The sequence below is a fragment of the Panthera onca genome, chromosome E1 (assembly GCF_046562875.1).
Source record: "Panthera onca isolate mPanOnc1 chromosome E1, mPanOnc1 haplotype 2, whole genome shotgun sequence".
Classification (NCBI taxonomy): domain Eukaryota; kingdom Metazoa; phylum Chordata; class Mammalia; order Carnivora; family Felidae; genus Panthera; species Panthera onca.
Window position 1 is genome coordinate 45,990,603 of NC_138352.1, and position 20,767 is coordinate 46,011,369.

Consider the following 20,767-nt stretch of genomic DNA (forward strand, 5'->3'; position numbering starts at 1 on the left):
TTGGTCATCATATGCTATACTCTTGATATATCAGTGGATTCTCTTTGCTACAGTTGTAGAATTGTAGAATTTTTGCATCTGAGCAAAGTCTGTGGATGTATTTTTGTTTTATTTCTGTATTGGGTTTTGACATCAAAGCTATGCTAGCATTATAAAATAGTGGAGCTTTCCATATTTTTCTATCATCTGGAATAGTTTAACTAGCATTGGAATTGTCAGTTAAATAAAACTCATTTGTAAACCCATTTGTACCAAATCCATTTTTCAGTATTAGACCTTTAATTACCCTTTCAATAGCTGTTGTGGTAATAACTTTATTCTGTTTTTCTACTTCTGATCAGTTTTGGTAATTTATATTTGCTAGGAAATTTTTTGCTTTTTCTTAATTTTTAGATTTGTTGCTCTTGGTATTCTTTTCTCATTGCTATCTGGTTTTGTCTCTTTTCTTTCTCGTGGGATTGCATATTTTTGCTCTTTCTTTTTTTATTCAGGGTGACTTGCCTGTTTTATAAAAATAGTCTTTGTAAAAATTCAGCTCTTAGATCCCTTCAATGACTTTGTTGTTTTCTATTTTATAGCTTTTAGCTTCTATCAACTTCTTATCTCTATTTTTTTTAGGTGCTGTTTACCACCTTAAGATGAATAATAGATTCCTTCACTGAAAAATATTTTTTCCCATTGAAGTCATCCCATTGAATTTTTGAGCAAAGCTTTTGCTGTATGTTACAGATTCAGATACAATGTGTGATTTTGTTGCTTTCTAACTTTCCTCTTTGATCCAAGGATGTCCAGAATTAGGTTTCTTAATTTCTGTGCAGTTATAATGGTTATGATCACATTTTAATTATTTCTAATTTTATTGGATTATGATCATGGAATGTGGACTACAAAACTGCCAGTTGTTTAAATAGATATTATTAATTTTATCGGGGCGCCTGGGTGGTTCTGTTGGTTAAGTGTCCAACTCTTGATTTGGTCATGATCTCACGGTTTGTGAGTTTGAGCCCCTTGTTGGGCTCTCTGTTGGCAGTGCAGAGCCTGCTTGGGATTCTCTCTTTCTCTGCCTCTCCCCTGCTTGTGCACGCTGTATCTCTCTCTCTCTCTCTCTCTCAAAATAAATAAAAACTTAAAAAATACTAATTTTAGCTATCATTTAATTATTAATTACATGATTAATATTTTATTAGTTAGTAAGTAAAATAAAAATTAGTTAATAGTTAATTATTTATTAGTTAATAAGGAATTAATATTATTTTGCCACACAATGGGTTGATTTTTGTATATATTCCATGGATAAATGACAAAAAATATACATTATTTAAAGATTCTATAGTCTGATGATCATTTACTAACTGCATTATACAATTCCTCTGTCTTTGTTTTTGTCTATTATACATGTCTAGTTCTGAGAGAGGTGCATCAAAGTCTGTAATTGTATTTTAGGGTGCCTGGGTGGCTCAAGTCAGTTGAGCATCTGACTTCAGCTCAGGCCATGATCTCACAGCTCATGGGTTCGAGCCCCGCATCATCCGGCTCTGTGCTGACAGCTCATAGACTGGAGCCTGCTTCGGATTCTGTGTCTCCCTCTCTGACCCTCCCCCACTCATGCTCTGTCTCTCTCTCTCTCTCTCTCTCTCTCTCAAAAATAAACATTACAAAAAATTTTAAGACATTGTATTTTAATTTTTATCAAGTTCTCTTTGCACTAGTAGTTTCTGATTTAAGTGTTTAGTTCTTCTGATAATTGAAGCATCGGGTTTATCACCTCTATATCCTCTTAATTGTGTCTTTTGTCATTACGAAATATCCTGTTGAGTGCTTTAAATTCCACCCTGACCCTATTTCAGTTCTTGCCCTTTTTTGTTTGTGTTTGCCTGTCTTCTCTTGCCACCCCTTTATTTGCAGCCATGTTTATCATGTTTCTATAATAGCGGATAATTGGGTCTTGTTTTCCTAAACACACCTGTTTTGTAATGGTAGAAAATTCAATCCATTCATATTTAGATAATGATGGATTACCTTGCTAGCTTTCCCCCTGTCCTACTTATTATGCTTGCGTTGATCTTAACATTGTTGTTTCTTGGTTTTCCTTTTCCTGGTTTTTTGCTGCTTTGTTTTCTACTTAGTGTTTCTCCCTGAAAGTTTAGTTTTCTCTAGATTCATATTTTTCCACCTCTTTTTGGGCACGTTTAGGCCTTTAGGTTAGAGCTCTTTCCCCCAACCCCAACCAGGCACACAACACTGATGCTGACATCGGTCGGTCACCGGGCTTGAACCCAGCAGGAAGTCCCGGAGATGACACCGCAATTCTGCCGCTGAGCACTCGTAGGACTACGGGCAAATTACGTACCCTCCCTGAACGTTAAAATGCAGTCACGCAACACGTGTGGGGCTAACCAGACCATTGTGTGGCTCAGCTAGCATACAGTTGACGCCTCTATTCCCTCCTCTTTCCTTGGGCTTTTGGGATGGAGCTGAGCCATGAGGATGAAGACAAACTTTTCCATGTCAGAATTCCTAAAACGAATTTCTCGACGGAGCTTCCAGTGGGCTTTCATTTCTGTGGGGCAGCAGGGCTTGTACTCTTCCGTCCGCAAACTTAAGATACTGCAGAGGGCTGACGCTTTGCCCGTGGACCTAAGAGGTGGGCCTGGAGCCTAATTCTCTTGTCTCTAGCCTCAGACAGGAAGGGACACCTTCCATCTTCTCTTCTTGGCGCTTTGTCTACGTAGCAGCAACGTCCATAAAATAAAGCTGGAATAAAGCAGGACACAGGAAATTGGAGGAGGGGCCCGAGAAGGCCATCCCCTGGGGACCAAGGTTTTACCCACGGCTCTGAGGAAGCAGTTACAGGAAGCTTCATCCCTGACAGACCTCTAGGCCTGGTTCTTTACCTCCAGAGCTTAAAGGCCAAGGAAACCCTCTGGTCAGGCCCTGTCTGGACTGCTACCACCAATCTTGGGACTTGCCCTCAACAAACCGTGTCTCAATTCTTTTCTCTTCTCTCCTCTGATAGCCAGAAGGCAGAAGTATCATAGATGATCCAGTTCTTTCTACACCTTGGATTCCCTTCATTAAGCAAGACTTCGAACTTGGGGGCAAAGGCCGGGCTTCCTAATACCCTTTCAGACTCCTACCGAGGGTCATGGAATTGGTCTTACACCCTCTCCTGTAAGTTGTTGATAACTAGCTGAGGCCTGCAACCCGGAGAGCCACTTAGCTCCTTTGACACACATCTAGCATCTGGGTCCTATGATCTCGCTGGACATTTGTGTTTGCTCCCCGCCCACCCAAGGGTCCCGAGGTGCTCTGCAATCTGCTCTTCTGCAGCAATGCTCTCTTGTCACTTCTTAAAAATAGTTCCACCAGCTCTCTGGGGCCGGGGGAAGGGCTTCTTCATGCTTCCCTTCTAGAGGGAAGGTGTGATTATGGTGCTACCCTTCTCCCCAAACCAAACAACAGCTCTCCCCCACCCCAGCTCTCTTCTGCAAGTGAAAGAACACCAAACAACTCTGTTCAAAACAGTTTATTGTATTTTATTATTTTTTTTTTTTTGTCAGACAAACACATTGATTTCTGGACCACAGTAGAGGATGGAAACCTTTCACAAACTTATTTATTTGAAAATACAAATATAAAATTATACTTTCCACATCTGTGATGTGAGAGACTGCCATCCACATAGTAATTTTTTACAACAGGGCTTTAAGAAAGCCACACACAAAGACCTGAAAGATGCTTGAGATATATATATATATAGATACATATATATGTATATATATAAAAAAAATACTCACTACCAAAGTTGTCATCAGTTTCATACTAAAGTATAAAAGTAAGGGTGAGGTCAGCCACAGTGCTAGGGAAAGTTTTATTTAGATACATTTATGTCCACATGAAACGCTTAGACTTGCATCCTATTACATATGGAATTCTGAGTTTACAATACACCATGAACGGCCGATCGGCTAGCCCACGCTACTCAAGAGGACACTCACAGATTCCACACAGGATGGTACAGTATGTACAGAATACAGCAGAGAGCCTTCTAGGGAGGCTCCGGAACGTCTGTCTCCCAGGCCCCCTCCCCCTCCCCCCTTGTGCCCCTGCCTCCCGGAAATGAAAGCCTGTCTGAGACAATACATTCTGATTATTTGATAGCCAAGTGTTTGAATTAAGCTTGCTTCCCCCAGAGGGGTGGGTTTTATTTATATGTTTTTGTTTGAGTTTACTTACTTTTTTTTTTTTTTTGGTTTAAAAAAAAAAAAAAGAAAAGAAAACAAACATATTACAGTATTAAAGTATTGCTTAACGTACAGCGTCTCCTTGTGTAGTGTCTGTGCCCAGGACTGGGCTGAGCTGATGATTCTGCTTTTCTGTTTAGGGTGAGGGCAGGGGGAGCCCACCAGGGTCTCTCTTCAATGTGCTTGCCAGCCTCCGTCCCTCTGCTCACTCCTGCCCCAACCTCCTTGCTTTTGTCTTCCTTGGAAGACAGCCCGGCTGGTGAAGCACATTCAAGAAAGAAAATTCTCCCCTCCCTTCCCCGCCACCCCTTCCCCCCCAGTCTCCCTCTGTCCCTGTGTGCCACTCCCAACGGATAAAGAGAAGTATGAGTTAGTGTTTCTTTTGTAAACAATTTCATATGCAATATAATACAGAAAGCATGGCTGACCTTCAATAAAAAAATGTAGTAAACTATATTGCTTTATTCTTGATTATGCTGCAGTGAGTGAATGGCAGAATGAAACAGTGTGGTGGTGGTGGTGGCTAAGTCCCTAGCCCTCGTTTGCACTAAAGATCAAAATAGGTTTTGTTTTTCTATTTGGAACCAAAAAAAAAAAAAAAAAAAAAAGGCCCCCCCCCCCCCCTCAAAAACAAAACAAAACAAAAAAACCCAAAATCAAAAACAACAAACTGAAAACAAAAACTGAACACCTTTCAGGTCATTAGAACCAACAATTACCCAATGATTTTTATACTAGTCTAGCAAGATGTGTGTAACATTCACTGGCTGTGAATTGCTGTGCAGCGAAACATCAGATTGACAGCAACAGAGCCATGCTACCTTAAAGTCCAAGCTACGAGTTCAAATTAAGATGAAGGGTATGAAGGATAGAAACGCAAAGGCCTGTCGGGGCTTCTTTCGAATCAAGCCAATGAGCGACTGGGATAGAACACAAGGCTGTTTGGTTTTCCCGATGGGTGTGAGGAAGGCCACAGACCAGGGCTGAGAAAGCTCCTGGGAAGGGGACCGAAGGCTTGGTCATCCCCGTCAGCCCCATGTCCAGGTAGAACCAGGAATGGGTCCGGGAGCTAATGCCACTCCCTCCCCTCTGCTTGGGAGGAGAGGAGTTCGGGGGTCCCAGGCAGATGGATCTGGAAGCCAGAAAGTCACCCGGTGGCTATTTTATGATTCCGGGGAAAAGCCATCAGCCAAGAGGGGTGCTCCCCCAGGGAAGGCGAAAGGTGGTTCCCATGTTCGCCATTGAGCTTAACGGAAACAAAGACAAGGCTGAACATCAGTGCTAAAATAATTTACAAAAATCTTCCAAAATGGACTTCTAGATGAGTGGGGGGACGAACGTGAACCTTAACCTAGGTAGCCACATTAAAACATATCAGATTTCCACGAGATTTGTGCTATGGGCTACTGGGTCTCTTCAAAAGGTATTATAAACATCTAAAACATATTCACACAGATTATCAATTTCTTCTGAGCATTCTTAAAAAAATATTTTTTTCTCTTAGTAAAATCATTTTAATATACCATGCCTCCCTCTTTTAAAAAATAAATTAAAAAAATCCAGTTTTGCATATCTAGCATTAGCATTTAAGGTAGTATGGCACACCCCTTCACAGTTGGGGGGGGGGTGGGTATCTACAAAACGCCGTAGAGTCTGCCGGCATTTGAACATCATGAGACCTTGGGTTCGTTGAAACCACATCAGATCAGCAAAAATAAAATAAAAAGTTGAAATTGGAAAAAAAAAATCGAAAGGAAAAAACTGCCCCAAAATTATTAGCATTTTTTTTTTCATAAATAAGAGAAAGTTCTATCCTTACTGGTCCTAAATCTGAGTAACTATGTCTAATTTTTTTTAAACCTTAATTACGTTATATCTATCAATATGTACTAGAAGAAAGAGAAGAAAAAAGGTCACTACACTAGTACCAGGACAGGACGTTTACAAGATAGCCATTTTTATACATTATTAACAGACAGTGATCAACAAAGAGTCTTCTATGAGGTGATGGGGGTTGCAGAGAAAGGAAGGGTAGTACAGTACATCACCAACATGGACAAAATAGTAATTAAATTCCCTAGTCTAGACACTGAATTTCTGGGAATTTATTGTCTTTTTTCTTGTGTGTGTGTGTGTGTGTGTGTGTGTGTGTGTGTGTTTTAATAAAACTTCTATTTTTTTTTTAATTTTATTACTTGAACAAGTTTTGATATTTTAAAAGCGCCCAGCATTTTACTTAACGTGGTTGTTTGGAAACAAAAAAAAGAAAGAAAGAAAAACAAAACCAAAACAAACCCTCACCAAACAACCTAACATTTAATTGGAGAAACAAGATTTTTTTTTAAAAAAATGTCATTGCTGTTTAATTAGAATTGAAAAAGGCTTTTTTTCTTTCCTTCCGAGTTCGCATTTTGGAGCCTTTTGTTTGAGGATGCTTTTGCCCTACCATGTCTGTGAATGTCTACATTAGTCTACTTTGTTAGTAAAATTTATAAAAATAGGAGTGCAGCAGCTCTTTATAATAAACGTCGCATTCAGTGTCTCATACTGGCTGTGCCTTAAGTACCAAATTTATAAACGTAACAATTTAAAAAATATTAATAAAACGTCAATATCACATTTTAAAAAAGAAAAAAATATATATCCACACTACAATATGTTTTAATGCCATCTATTGAGTTGTACTTCTATAGTTGCTGTTGCCGACCTATTACCAATATTAAAAAAAAGTTAAATTAAAAAATATCCTTCATCATAAGTATCTTTCCCCAACCGAGGACCATATATTATAACAGCCAAATGTCAAACATGTGCAAACAGGAAACTGTCAGTTTTTCCCACCAGTCACAGTGCAGCGATGTTTATACTTTTTATTTTTAAAATTCTGTTTACATCTACAATAAATTAAAAAAAAAAATTCTTCCATAGCCTCTCTGGTGATACTTGCAGCACTGAGGTATTAAAAAAAAATATATAAACCAAAAGGTTGCTTTCCTAATTTGGAAATAGAAAGTGAATGGAGAAAAGGTTTCGTTAATGCAGGCTTCTCCGCTCCTGGCCCAGGGGGGTGGGGCCCCCCCAGAGCTGGGGGCCGGGGGGGTGGGGGGAAGGGAGGGGCAAAGAGAGGCAAAGTGTCCTAGGGACCTTTGGAGGTGCTGAAATGGTTGGACGATAGAAAATGATCAAATATTTAAAAATTAAGACTGAAAAAGAATGTCCCCCCACCCCTCCCCACCCAAGCCAAACAGGTGTGCTTTGAAACTTTAAATATGTTAAATATTAAAATTGTAGCTTTGTTTTTAAAAAACGTCTTGGGAAAAGCAGTTTTTCATATTTTAAATAAAAATCTAACTAGACGGTAACATTTGAAGCTGTGCACAGACGAGAGGTTAATATGCTGGTATGACACGAATACAGTTCTTAGGTCTATCACACAGACAGAAGGAGCTGAACAGTGTTCGAACTTTCCCCCGGGGTCGTCCCGGCAGCGGGGTGTCCTTCCGCCTCCGAACTGACTTGGTTACCATTCCTTCCCCTCCTTCCCACAGAGCATCGAACTGCCTGGGACCGACTCCCTCACAAAAATATTTTTGATTCTCTTTCTTAATAGTTTCTATGTAGTTAATGGAATTGTATTTACAACGTTTCTTTTTTTTTAGAATTCACAATTTCAAAAAACCTTATAATATCACCTCTTTCAACAGAAAAAAAGCACTTATAGAAAAGAAGGACACTCAAAACATCGTCGTCCTTACCTTATTGCCGAAAATAGATATACTTAGGTTAACAAAGAGACGTCACAAAAAAGAACCGCTAGAGAGTCTGTTAATTAGCTTACTACATCTCACTTCTTAGACAACGCAAAGTAGAAAGCTTATGCCCATCTCCTACTCCACACTTCACAACTTTGCTTCCGCTGGTGCACAAGCCGCACCAGAAAATCCATACAGTCTCAGAATTGGTACCAAAATATTGAGAGTCATATTACCATCTCAGCATCCTTTAAAAGTGAGAACAGAATCAAAACAAGCCAAAAAAAAATTTTTTTTAAGAAAAAATAATACCTTAATATAACAATTATACTATGGTTAGCTTTTAACTAGATATTAAAGCTATATGACTACCGGACTAAGTCAAAATCACTACCAAATGTGATTCAAAGAGATTTAAAAGGAGAACGGGGAAGAGGGGAGAGGAAGGGGGAAACCATCAAGAAAAACAAAAAAAAACAAAACAAAACCAAAATTATGGGTTATATACACATTTAAAAGCTGTTGTCATATATTACAGCAGATTCGTGAGATGATGAGATGTAGTCAACCCTCGATCCGAAGTGAGCCATCTCTGGTTGCGATGGGGAGTGAGGCTGGTGGGGGTCCAGGTCTGATGACATCACCTAAACAAAGGGCCACTCAGAAACTTCGCCCAGTCTTGCCTGGACATCCAGGTATGCTCTGCAGGGTACGCAAGGTCGGGGGCGCCCAGAGGAGAACATGAAGTGGGAAGACAGAGAAGACGTGTCAGGCAAACGTACTGTTGACCCCGACTTTTTAACTAGAGCTTTCCAAGTATGACTACATTGGGCTACCAGGTAGGTTTGAAAATGGCCAGGCTAACAGCTTCCCGGGGTCACAGCTTGGGAAATCTGACACCTTCGCCCCGCCTGACGCTGGCGAGCGGACGGCTTTGCCACTCATGTTGCTGGTTTGCTATTTTGCCGATTTGATACGGCGCTGTTGCATTCTTGGGGTCATGGCAGGAAACATGGTCAGCAAATGTGGCCGCGCCGGCTGGTCAGCTACACTGGTGAATTGCAAACTGACCAGTGATGCTTTTTTTTTTTTTCCTGGTTAAACTTCTGGTTTTTCAAAGCTAAATGTTTAAACACCTGCAACTTTATTAGATACAGTCAGTGCCAACTAAAGATGCAAATTACAAAAAAAAAAATCTTAAAAAAATTATATTTCATATCAAGGACTCGAGGTCAGGAAAAACACACACAACAAATACCCAGCTTTGGTTATAGGACATAAAGACAGGCCCGGGACTCACAGACCTCCTGAGTCTCCCTGAACTGACTGTGAGCCTGGACCAGTCCTTTGCGGGTGGCACTCAAGGTCAGAGAACGAAACCTCCGTTAGGGACAAAGTGTGTGCTTTGGTTCAAACATGTGACTCAGTTGGCTGGCTTCATCCATTTCGGAGGGGGTGGGTTTTCCCTCCACTCTCCTGGCTATGTCATCCTTCTGTGGGAAGCGGGTCCCAGAGCCGGAGGAGGGGAGGATGGGCTAGAAGCCTTGCCCTCCCCCTATTCCGACAGAAGCTTAGAGGCCCCTGGAGGGCGGGCTGTGCTGGGAAGCCCTTTGCCACCCTCATTTCCAGGAGAGGGACAGGGCAGGGCAGCCCCAGTGTGTGACCTTGCAGGGACCTGCTGTGCCCGGGGAGGGGGGTTGGGGGTGGGGGGGGGTGGTTTAACCCCTCTGTCACCTGACTCCACAAAGGGCAGGAGCCACCTCCAACCCCCAGGGTCCACTTTGCTCTCAGAGGAACCTTACTTCCCCTGGGCCCCCAAACCCAGCTTAATTAGTAGTGAGTAGCTCTCCTTCAAATTGTTAGTGGCCTCTGGCTCTGGCCAGCATTGGCCGGGTCAGTGCTGGAAGGGAAGTGGAGGGAGGGGCGGGGAGAATTCACACACGGGGTTTATTTGGTTAAGAGAGGCAGTTGCATTAGTTGAGGTGATTCCTTAGCAGCAACATTAGAGAAATCCAAAAGAGATCTGTGGAGCTCAACTCAACCTGGTCCCCCCACTGAGCCCACCCTAGAGGGTCCTGGCTGACTTGGGGGCCTAGAGGGACCCTTTCTACGAGAGAGGCGTCCTACTAACTGCAAACCCATCTCCAGCCTTGTTTCTCTTATGTCCCAACTTAAGAGGCACTCTTACCCCAGCTGGGACCCATCCCCGGCCTCAGCTGTCCCCCTCCCTCTTCCAGAGAGACAGACCCATGCTTCAAGCCCCCCAGCTAACATGCTAACACAGTACCCATTTAGCGCTCATAAGAGAACCCCTCTTCTTTCTCGGTGTCCTTCCCAAGAGCAACAGATACTCCCTTTCCAGTGAGACTGTGGCAAGAGGCTCCCTCACTGACTGCCCCAACCTCCCCTTCTCCTCCACTCCGCCCCTTCCATATCCCCATCAAAGTGATTTAAAAAATGTTTAATTAACTTGAGCTCAGTTTAAAAGGTTAGGAAACTGGCAGGGATCCAAATCCACGTTACGCAGGTGATGTCGTTAATTTAATTTGCTTTTCGTGCGGTAATCTGGATAATTACTCAGTAGTTACTGGCAAAAATGTTTTCTTTTCACTAAAAGATGGAGTCTGGCTGTTTTGACTGCAGGAACCCCATTGGCTGAAGCCAGCGAGCTCCGGGATACTGAAAGGGCCCAGGGACCTAAAAGGCCATCTCGCAGGACCCTGGAGGGGTGAGACCCTGGCCCACTGGCCCCCTGGGGGGCCTGGCCGAAGCCCAGGGTTCTCCTGCCTCTGTCCCCTTGGGACAGGCACAGCCCCAGATCACCTTCCAGTTTCCTACACTCTTGATCGTATTTCAAGACGGAGAAAGATGAGGGGTGGAGAAGATAAAGAAAAGGAACCGAAAGAACCAAATCAAGAAGAAAAAAAAAAAAAGTAAAAAAAAAAAAAAAAAAAAAAAAGGTGGGGGCCACGATTAAAGCTGGAGAAAGGGATGAGAGAGTAAAAGACTGGAGTTTTTGCCCCCACCCCCCTGAAAAGGGGTCGGGGAAGAGGAGAGAAAGGTGCGGGCGCGATGAGACCAGGCGCGCGCGTACTTGCACGCCCGTGCGCGTACACGTACGCCACGCCCGGCGGGGCGGAGACACATGGCAGGGAAGGTAATACCTCAGAGTGGGATGGCAACAGAAGCACCTGCTCAATGGTATCCATTTGTAAAGGCCGTTGCAATCAAAGGTCCCTAAAATTGCACAATTGTTAAGGTCATCAGCACGCTATACACGGGAACAGATTGTCATATTCGGGGAAAGGAAATTATCTCTAGGACTAGACTGTGGTTGCCAGCATGAATATGTAATTCTGAGACACCGCGCCACCAGGGGCCGGGAGGCCATCCTTCCCCGCTCCAAGCCCTCCGGCCCCCACTCCCCACCCCCAGCCTGTGTGCTCACCCCAGGGGGGAAATCGAGAGCCAGATTCACGGGGGCTGCGTGGGTGATGGGGAAGGGAAGTCTGTGCCCGAAATGACGGGCGCTGCTGCCCTGAACCCCGGAGAGCAAAGATAACAGTGTCTCTGCCCCGCGGTCCCAACAGCTCCAGCTGGGGAGAGAGCAAGCCCTGCGCAGACACAACGTGATGCCACACGTGGTTATTTCCGAGAAGCATCAACAGGACACAGGTCAAAAGACCCAGGTTTTCCAGAACAAATAGGGTCTGTGTTTCTGTGCGCTGAAAACGGAAATGAGTTGTGCTCTACACATGGTGACAGGCGGTCTCCCGAATTGATGCGGCTCTACCCCGAATAATCATACTCGCGAGTTGGTGCCTGGGCTCATCCGGGGGGGCTGACCCTTGGGGCCGCTGACTTATGTGATACTGGCTTGGGAAGAAAGGGACAAGGACCCAAACTGCATGGGCCAGGGGTGGTGGCAAAGGGCGTGTGTGTGTGTGTGTGTGTGTGTGTGTGTGTGTATGTGAGACAGTATGTATGAGAGGAAGAGAGAGAGAAAGGGCATGTGTGTGTGAGAGAGAGAATGTGACAGAGTATGTGTGAGGGTATGTGTAAGAGAGACAGAGGAAGAGAGAGTTTCTATGAGAGAGAGGAAGAGAGAGAGGGTGAGTGTGTGTGTGTGTGTGTGTGTGTGTGTGTGTGTGTGTGAGACAGAGTATGTGTAAAAGACAGTGAGAGAGAGTATGTATGAGAGACAGAGAAAGAGAGAGAGACAGAGAGAGGGCGAGTATGTGTGTGAGAGAGAAAGAGAGAGGGGGGAGAGTGTGTGTGTGAGTGTGTGCATGGGAGAGAGAGGGAGAGGGAGTGTGTATGTGTGAGAGTGTGTGTGCATGTGTAAGACAGCTTGTGAGACGAAGTGTGTGTGTATGCATGCGTTAAGAGTGTGTGTGTGCACCCGGGCGTGTGCCCGTGTGTGTAGGTGTGTGTGGTTTCCAGTGCCGTGGTGGGATGCAGGGAACGGTGGTGACCTGGTGCCCCAGACTGTCTGCACTTGCTGTGTTCTCTCCAGCTCGGCCCTGAGGCTGGGTTCTCCTGACAGGGACAGGACCTGGCACAGCAGACACTCCCATCTTAGCCCCAAACCAAAATGCCTCCAAAATGCTGAAGTTGGCTAGGACGGAGGGTGGCCGAATTTCTGTTTCCCCAATGGAAGGGACAGCGAGCGAGTGGGCTCAGGCACATTCATGCTCACACACACCGGGAGGGGGAAGAACAATACAAATCTGAAAACAGCATGCAAATCTGTTAAGCAAATTTCCATTGCCTGGATTAGTTAGATTATAGAACCACAGAGCATTACAAATATCAAATGCATTTGGCCTTTGCGGGGCTGCAGCTAAGGAACGCAATTGGGAACTTACTTGGAACCTGGAAACTGTAAGAAACATTAGCCAAGGAGACCACCTGGGAGGGAGCCTGAACCCCACACTGTGTCCCAGGGCCAAGCGCTGCCTCTGGACCTCAGGCCCGGGGGACTCTGCCCACCAAGGCTGCTGTCCTGAGGTGGGGGGGGGTGGTCCCCAAGCTCTGAAGTCCCACGGCCTTCATGGCAGTCTCCAGAAGGCAGGGATCAAGCAGGGGGCTGATACCGAGGACCTGTTATGTGCTAGCAGGTGACACATCCTATTTCCGTGAATTCTCACACAATCTTTTGAGGGAGGCGTACTTATTGTCATTTTGTAACCAGGGACGTGAAGTTTATATATGGACTGGAGGTGACGGAGTGGGGATCTGAACCTGACCTTGCCCGTGTGCTCCTTCCGTGCCATCATCGCATGGCCGCATGCCGGCTGCTCGGGAAAAAGCTAAACGGAGGAGCTTCAGCCCTAGGTGGCTGGCGCAATGTGGACGGGACCCCTGCCCTCTCCTCAGCCCCCAACCCTGGGCTCTTCTGGTACACTCTCCCATGGGAGACGGGTGGGAAGGAGGAGGCAGGAGGGCAGGGGAGGCGGGTACTTACAGCTATGCCGTGGCCGAAGCCCGAGCCCGGCTGTGGGCTGGCCGCGCTTATGTAATTCCCCACTCCGGAGTCCTGGCTGGCAGGGCCGTACAGATCGGCGACAGGTCCTGGGCTGTTGGCCCCCGGGAAGCCTCCGGGCCGCGCGGGGTTGGAGCCTGCCGGGGAAGCGGGCGCGCCAAAATTCGGTTGAGCACTGTAGCTATTCAGGACTGGTGTGCAGAGAATAGAGCTGGGTATGAGGCCAGAAGCCAGGCATGCACCGGTCATTACAAGCCAAACACTCGAGAAAAACAGCTGAGGCCCAACTTCTAACACTCAACCAAGGCCATGCGAAAACATTAGCAGGGACTCAAGAATACTCAGCCCAGGCTACTACTAAGAAGCTCGGAGCTCCAAAAATAGAGAGAATAAAAAAACAATCATTCAACACACTACGGCAACCAACCCGAGGTGCTTCACTGCCCACCAAATTATCACAATAGAAATAGAGATATATATGGAAGAGAGAGAGGAAAAGAGAGAGAGAGATTTTTTTTTTTTTTTCACATCTGAATTGGTGCTCATGCAGTCTTGTCTAGATCTGGGCACGTTGAGACAGCATTCACATCCCATGCAAACTACAAAGGAACTAGTTTTAGACTACACATTGTGTTAATATTGATATTAAAACGTGACAGGAAACAAAGCAATTTGTGTCCAGGAAAAAAAAAATCGTTGGGGAAGGGATTTAAAATTTTTGTTTGTTTGTTTTACTTTTTCTTATTTGTTTGTTTTTGGATCCATTAAATGACAAATTTGTATTTTTTTTTTTTAAAGACAAAAGAAGATCTCCATTCTCCAGCCCCCCCAACCACTTCCCCCCTCCCCACTGGCTACCTCCTCCCCCCCACCCCCCATTCATAGCCCGGTATGAAAGTCGTCAATACTGAACGTGGTCGGAGGATGGGGTATGTCATGGAAAATTTGGGCATCTTGACATAACCGTAATGATGGTGGCAGGGGTCCCCTTTGGGGGTGGAGAGCAGGGGATGGAGGGAGGGGGTGGGGTGGGGGTGGCGAAATCTGGAGGCTGGGGCCGAAGCTGGGTGAATGCCAATGGTTCTACAGGACACCCACACACTCACCTCCTGCAGTAGAAGGAAAGGGGGGGTTTAAACTTTTTTTTCCTTTTGTTTAAAAAAAAAAAAAGACAAAGAAGTATGAATGCAGAGCATACTGACTGAACCAATTCACAGCTAGAGCACATCGGACCGAAATGCCTGCTTTGTTCGTTATCCTCATATAAACTCAGACTGAGACCAAGAGCTAGGAATGCCCCTGTGCTACGGAGAGACTTCACAGCCATAGATCCTGACCGTGGTGGTGAGGAGGGGCCGCGGGAGGAGACACTACTGGGCCCCGATCTTCAGCCCCGCCCCCCTCCCCCAATTCCATCATTCCTTCAGTGAGGGCCTGTCAACCAGGTTAATTTTGTCTCATTTTTTCATTTCCCCTTAGTAGCTTAAACTTTTTCTTTCCAAAACAGGGGGGGAAAACCTTTTTTTTTCAAATCGCCAAGAATAAGTTCTCATTGATTTTGAAAACTGAAGGTGAGTCTGGGGCCAGCCAGTTCTGGGTTACAGCTCACCCAGGTGGAAGAACCAGACGATCTGGACTGGACACATTTCCACGACTTTGGCTCCAAGGGGCTGCTTCTCACTATGATCTTCTCCCCTTGCTTCCCCTGGCATTTCCCTCTCTGCCCCATGACCAGCTGCCTTCAACCTCTGCAGCCCCACCTGGGCCGCGGCCTTGCCCCAGAGATGGGAAGACACTGACCACACGCCCAAGCCAGGCTGGCTGGAGACCGAGATGGGGCACGAAGATACAAAGGAGATGCAACCAGCCGCGTCTGGCTCCTGACTGAGCGGAGAAAAGGGAAACTGATACCTCCAGGTGCCCTGAGGCCCCTTGGAAGCTGGAGCAGAGAAATGAGTAAACTGGCCAATGGAGAAAACAGGTTGAAGAGAAAAAAATCACGGAGGCTTAGAGTAAGTGAATGGCTGATTTGAGAACGCACCCACAGACAAAGGGGACAGGAATTTTGAATACATAAGTTTAAACTTGCAGATAACATTTGGCCTTTCTCACCCATGGAGGCAAATATCAAGCCCAGATATTTAAAGGCGGTATTATCTTGGTCTAACACTTTTTTTTTCCTCTGGGCTAAGGAAAATGGAGAGCTCAGACAGTGGACTCCTGGTTTACCCAGGCAGCTGACCCTTGCTATGTAAAATAACAAGCTAATTCTGTCTCGGGGTAAAGAGAGGCGAGGGGAGGGGGCCCGCAGTGAAAGATGGAAAGATTTTTTGGCTTCTTACTTCTCTGGCCAGAGGCAGATGTAGGAAGACTGTGGGCAGGACCACCTACCTAGGGGCTGAGGAGAAGGGGGGTTTTGGTCTCGTACCTCTCCATCAGGGAGAGCCACCCAGAGACTAATCCAACCAGCAGAAGCAGCCTCGGAGACAGGAAGTAGCATGCCCATGGAAGGATGCTGTCCAGAAACATCCTCCTCCGTGCGCTTAGAAGACGAGAGGGCTAGTGGTAACCGCCCATCCCGCTACCTCTCCCAGTCCTGTGTGCCCAGGGGGACAATAGCTCACCAGCCGGCCTGAAAGGGATTTCACAATACACAGCTCCTCTTAGCCAACAACACCCCTCCCCGCTCAGTCACCTGCCAGCGAATGACACTGTGAAGAAGGCACCCTATTAGAATGCAGCTCTAAACCTCAACTCCCATATCCTCATAGCGCCCGATCCCTGCTCAAAGTCACCTTGCGGCTCTCCTCCCAGCCAGGGGTGAGAGATCGGTCTGTGGGTCCCCGCCAGAGGGCGCAGCTGGCAGGCAGTAAGCACCCAGTTCTGGGCCTGTTCCCGTTCTCTAGGCTTCTGGGCTGGGGAGGGGGGGGGGGGGGGGTGGAGGAGCCACACCTCTGTGCTGTGCGGCCAACAATCCCTCCTTATCTCTCTGTAGGCAGAAGAACTAGGCTCCAGAGAGCAGGTTAAAGTCCCCAAACATGCCATGCGGACACCCGTGCATCTCTGGGCAGGCTCCTAGCAAGCAAACGGCACTGCCTGCTCAGGAGGGAGTGGGGAGTGCCACTTTGCACTCAGACCTGCCAGCAGCTGCACCTGGGAAGGCATTAGGGACAAAATAGGGTTCTTCTTTTGGGACGTTCATACTGATCACTGGCTGGCTACATAGGAAGGGGAGTCATGTGAGGACGTCTCTCCCTCTGAGCTGTGACCTGAGAGGAGAGGCAGGCGGAGAAAGCAAGACGCTGAGTCCCTGACCCGAGGGTGCATCCTATGGCAATCAGCCTTCAGGCAATGCTCAATGAAGTATCTTGGTGGAGGGAGCCTTTGCTCAGACGCTGAGCCTCATTTTGAGAGGCCAGAAACAGCCCCACAAGCCAGGCTGGGTCAGGAAGAGGGGATGGGACATCGCTCTCAATGGGCAAGGGTACCCCATCTACTGCTCAGCTATGGGGGCGTGTGTGTCCGTGTGTGTCGGGAGGGAGGGGTCTCAGTATGTGTTGCTGAATAAACACTGCTGAGTTTTATGAATTGGGACATTATGCCTCCTATCCCAGGAGAGGACACTGTCTTGCAAACACCTAGGCATTTTTGCAGCAGGAGCTGTAAGTATTAAGTGGCATGGGGCGAGCCCTGCACCGGGCTGGCAGTTTGGGGGCTCACTGTGGGGAGCAGGGCTACTTCTCCATCAGCTGCTCTGGGCAGAATCCACAGCAGCAGTTTAATCCCAGACAGGTTCTTCCTCACCCCTCACCCTTCACCCCCAGTCCCAGCATCCTCTGGGCTTTCCGGGTCCAGGCAGCCCGTATGCTCAGGGAGGCAGCTGTGGTGTAAAGGAGCACTGGACTTGGAGTCAGAAGACCTGAGTGTGACCCTGGCCCTGACCTTAGGGCTGTATGCCTCGGGGTAAACACCTCACGGGCCTGAGTCCCCATCTGTACCGTGTGAGTGCCGCCTGCCTTAGTCTGCCTCTCAGTGGGCTGCGATGAGAAAGAAAATGGTTTGCAATCGGTCAAGTTGAAAACAAACTATTTTTAAAATGGTTGTGTATGCAGAGCCCAATAAGGCAGGTACCATAGGCAGATTTAGGAAAATCTGATATAGGAAAATACAATTCACTGGCCATACAAATCAGGAAGTGATTTACAACAGGGTCCAGTTCATCTACATTGGACCTGATGAAAGGACTCTGAGACAAGGGTCCGGTGGGGGGGAGGCGCGGGAGAAGCAAGGATGTGGAATCTCACTGAGGCCAGCAAGAGGTAACACATTTGACTTAAAGCTTAAAGTTGGACTTGGATAAAAGGAGGAACTTCTTGCCTATCAAGGGAATAAAACACCTTGATGGCTGACCCAGGAAACGCCAGGGATTCTTATTCCAGAGACCTTAGCAAAGGTCCATCCTCCAGGCTTAGATCCTCACCTGTAGGGGCTGGACGCAAAGCTCATGGGTACCTCAGGCTTTTAAAGCAAGCCCAGGGAGATGCCTGCCTTCCAGCGGGCACACAGTCTGCATGTGGCTCTGGCCAACCGTGGTCAGAAGGGGTTGGGTTGAGAGTGCAATTAGTCACTGGGGGTGGGGAAGTCGTAGGAGTGAGAATCAGAGCAGCCTCCTTGTAGGTCTAGGAAAAGTATGGAAGTCCAGCCATCCGCATGATTTCTAAGCATTGCCACTGGACCGGAGGCGGAAAGCAAGAGCCCAGAACTATGAGGGGGGAGCCCCTGGGAGGGCATCTCTGTCTGGCTCCAAGGCCTGAAAATTGGATTATTACTGATCCAGAGGAAGGAACTGTTGACAAAATCTTTTCTAGATGAGCTCAGCCCACATATCCGGGATAAGCCAGGCCTCCCCCCCCTCCCCCCCCCCCCAGGTCCCCACATTAGACCTACGTTCTGGTTTAGTGGGTCTCACATTTTGCCCAAGGGCAGGGCCAGCCCTCAAGACATTTTCAATCATCTGCCTTGCAAATTATCTGCTGCTGCCAGGTTTCATCTCAGGGGGGAGGCCCTGGTGGCCCCTGGCACATTTCCACAGCACGTGCTGCTTAGGGCCAGACGAACGCAATGGTGGGCCCATCCTCGCCTAGTCCAGTTCAGAAGGCAGCATGCTGCCGAAAGAGAACTCATGACACTATGCATTTCAGGGCCAAGGAGAAGGGAGTTTCACGGCTCTCGTTCCCAACCCCCAGCTCCTGACAGAATGGAGGGCTGGGGACAGAAGCCCCTGTGATATTCTTTGAGGGCAGGGCTGTGTTCATTCATTACACTGAGTTTTAGAGGTTTTGCTTGTTTTAAAGAATGTAAAGAAACTGAAAAAGGAATGAGTGGAGGGGCTGTGTTGCCAGGCGGATGCCGGAGAAGAGGTCGAGGTCGTTGCCCCTCCAGCTCTCCCCTCTCCCTTCACCCCGTCCGTATTGTGCTTCTATCTGCCTTCATTAAAAACTCCATAGCAGCAGGGACTGTTTCCCACATTAGCGAGGGACTCCTTAAGGCGGGGTATGTGAACAGGTGGGGTGCCTTCAAGGTTCTCACGGGGCCCTATGTTCTCCAGAAGAAGAGAGACCTGCCTCTCTTCCCCTAGAACACTGGGTGCTCAGTGATGCCGGGTCCATAGTACCAACTGGCTGTCAACAGTGGAGACCTTCATGGGTCCCTCTTAACAGCCAGCCACTCCTTGCTCGTGGGCTCTGAAGAATGGCAGCTGGGCAGCCAAGGCCTTCCTGGGAACAGAGTTGAGGACCCCACTTCGAAGTCTCTGTGCCCCGCAGAAGTAGTGCCTGCTATAAATTAAGGCCGATGGTCAAACGGGGAAGGTCCGCATGAAAAGATAATCCTGTTCCTGCTAACGGAAGGAGAAATACTCAGCTGTGAGTTATTACGGCATGTCTCCAGCAGAGCAAGGGGGGATTACAGTCCAGCAGTCTGCCGGGCCACTATGTCCCAGGGATCCTGGCTTAGACTTGCCTTCTAGAGCTTAGCCTAAAGGTGGGAGAGATAGATAGAGGGGACCAGCAATTACATCCAACCTGGGAAAACTGTATGACACAGTAAATTAGAATCAAATCAGTTCAGGGACCCAGATGCAGGGACAATCAATTTAATATACTATATATGTATATATATATACGTATGTGTGTGTGTGTGTGTGTCTGTGTTTATGCTCTGCTAAAATTCAAGCTATTTCAGAAGGGAAGGAGAAAAAACACTTTAAAACTAGGGGAGGATTAAGAGAGTAACGTGATGATGTTTCCTTTTCCCTGGCTCAATATACAAACAAACATATTACCGGGAGGTACTAACTCAGCCAGATAGCAGCAAGTCTGGACATATCCAGAGATGCCTGGCTCATCTTAAATACCACACAGGACCCATGGAGAGTGTCTGCTCATCCACCGGGGCTAACAGGAAAGTCAGTGTCACAAATACTCCAAATGTCGGTTACAGCAGTGCCACAGGCTTAGAAGATTGCTGTTTCTGCTTGATCTCTCAAAAGCGAACCTGCTTCAGACCAGGTGGATGCTGAGGCCTGCCGGTTAACGCTGGCATAGCTCAAGGAGGGAACAGACGGATGGGAGAACCGAGGACTTGGGACCGATACATTACGTAGAATGGTCTAGGCTTCAGGTCAAAGCACACCCCTCTTGGAGATAACTTCACTCTTTAGCTGGCTCTGAAGCCCTCACATCATGTGCTAGTCGTGAACCTGGAGATGGATTCTACCAATCAGATCACCCAACCCAGAATGAACCCATCTGAGAGCTTTGTGGCTAAAACTATGTACTTTATGTTGAGATACAATCTCGACAGAGAATAGCTCATTCACTCTCTATCTTGATGCTCTTATTACCAGCCCCGATTTGGGTCTATGGATGTGTCTCCTCCTCACAAAGGACCAGGCCAGGGTTAGTTGGGAAGGTGGGGGAGGGGAGGAGAGGGATTAGTGGTTTATTGCCATCTGCTCATGGTGTAAATTCTGGGCATGGAGTAGCCTTGAGTGGGCCTGAGCCTGGTAGCCCAAGAAACCAGGCTTTGTCATGAGGGTAAATGGAGTCACTGTCAGGTTCCCGTTTCTCCCAGACCCTAAGGGTTCTGAGGGATAGACCTTGTTTGCATGTGTCTAAGGAAGAAAGGGGAGAGGGCTGTCAGGAAAGGAAAGGCCACGCCACGGGTCTCGGGCTTGCCCGGGGCTTGCTCTGCAATGGCTTCCCCACTGATGGGACCTCAGCTAG

The 20,767-nt window shown here is 47.1% G+C and overlaps 1 protein-coding gene across 7 annotated transcripts in view; it reads right to left on the minus strand.

Annotated features, from left to right (window-relative positions):
* Positions 1–6,375: 6,375 nt before the first annotated feature.
* The window catches only part of MSI2 (musashi RNA binding protein 2), a 390,574-nt gene continuing 376,182 nt past the window's right edge, over positions 6,376–20,767 (minus strand). For 2 of the 7 annotated variants that reach the window (XM_078437347.2, XM_060646506.3), the window contains 3 exons: positions 13,464–13,672; positions 11,161–11,233; positions 6,376–8,698 (listed from right to left, as the gene is read on the minus strand). In XM_078437347.2, coding sequence (XP_078293473.1) covers positions 11,192–11,233; positions 13,464–13,672 — 251 coding nt within the window. In that variant the 3' untranslated portion in view covers positions 6,376–8,698; positions 11,161–11,191. The remainder of the gene's footprint in view (positions 8,699–11,160; positions 11,234–13,463; positions 13,673–20,767) is intronic. The other 5 variants (XM_078437349.2, XM_078437350.2, XM_078437351.2 and 2 more) reach the window with 3 other exon arrangements.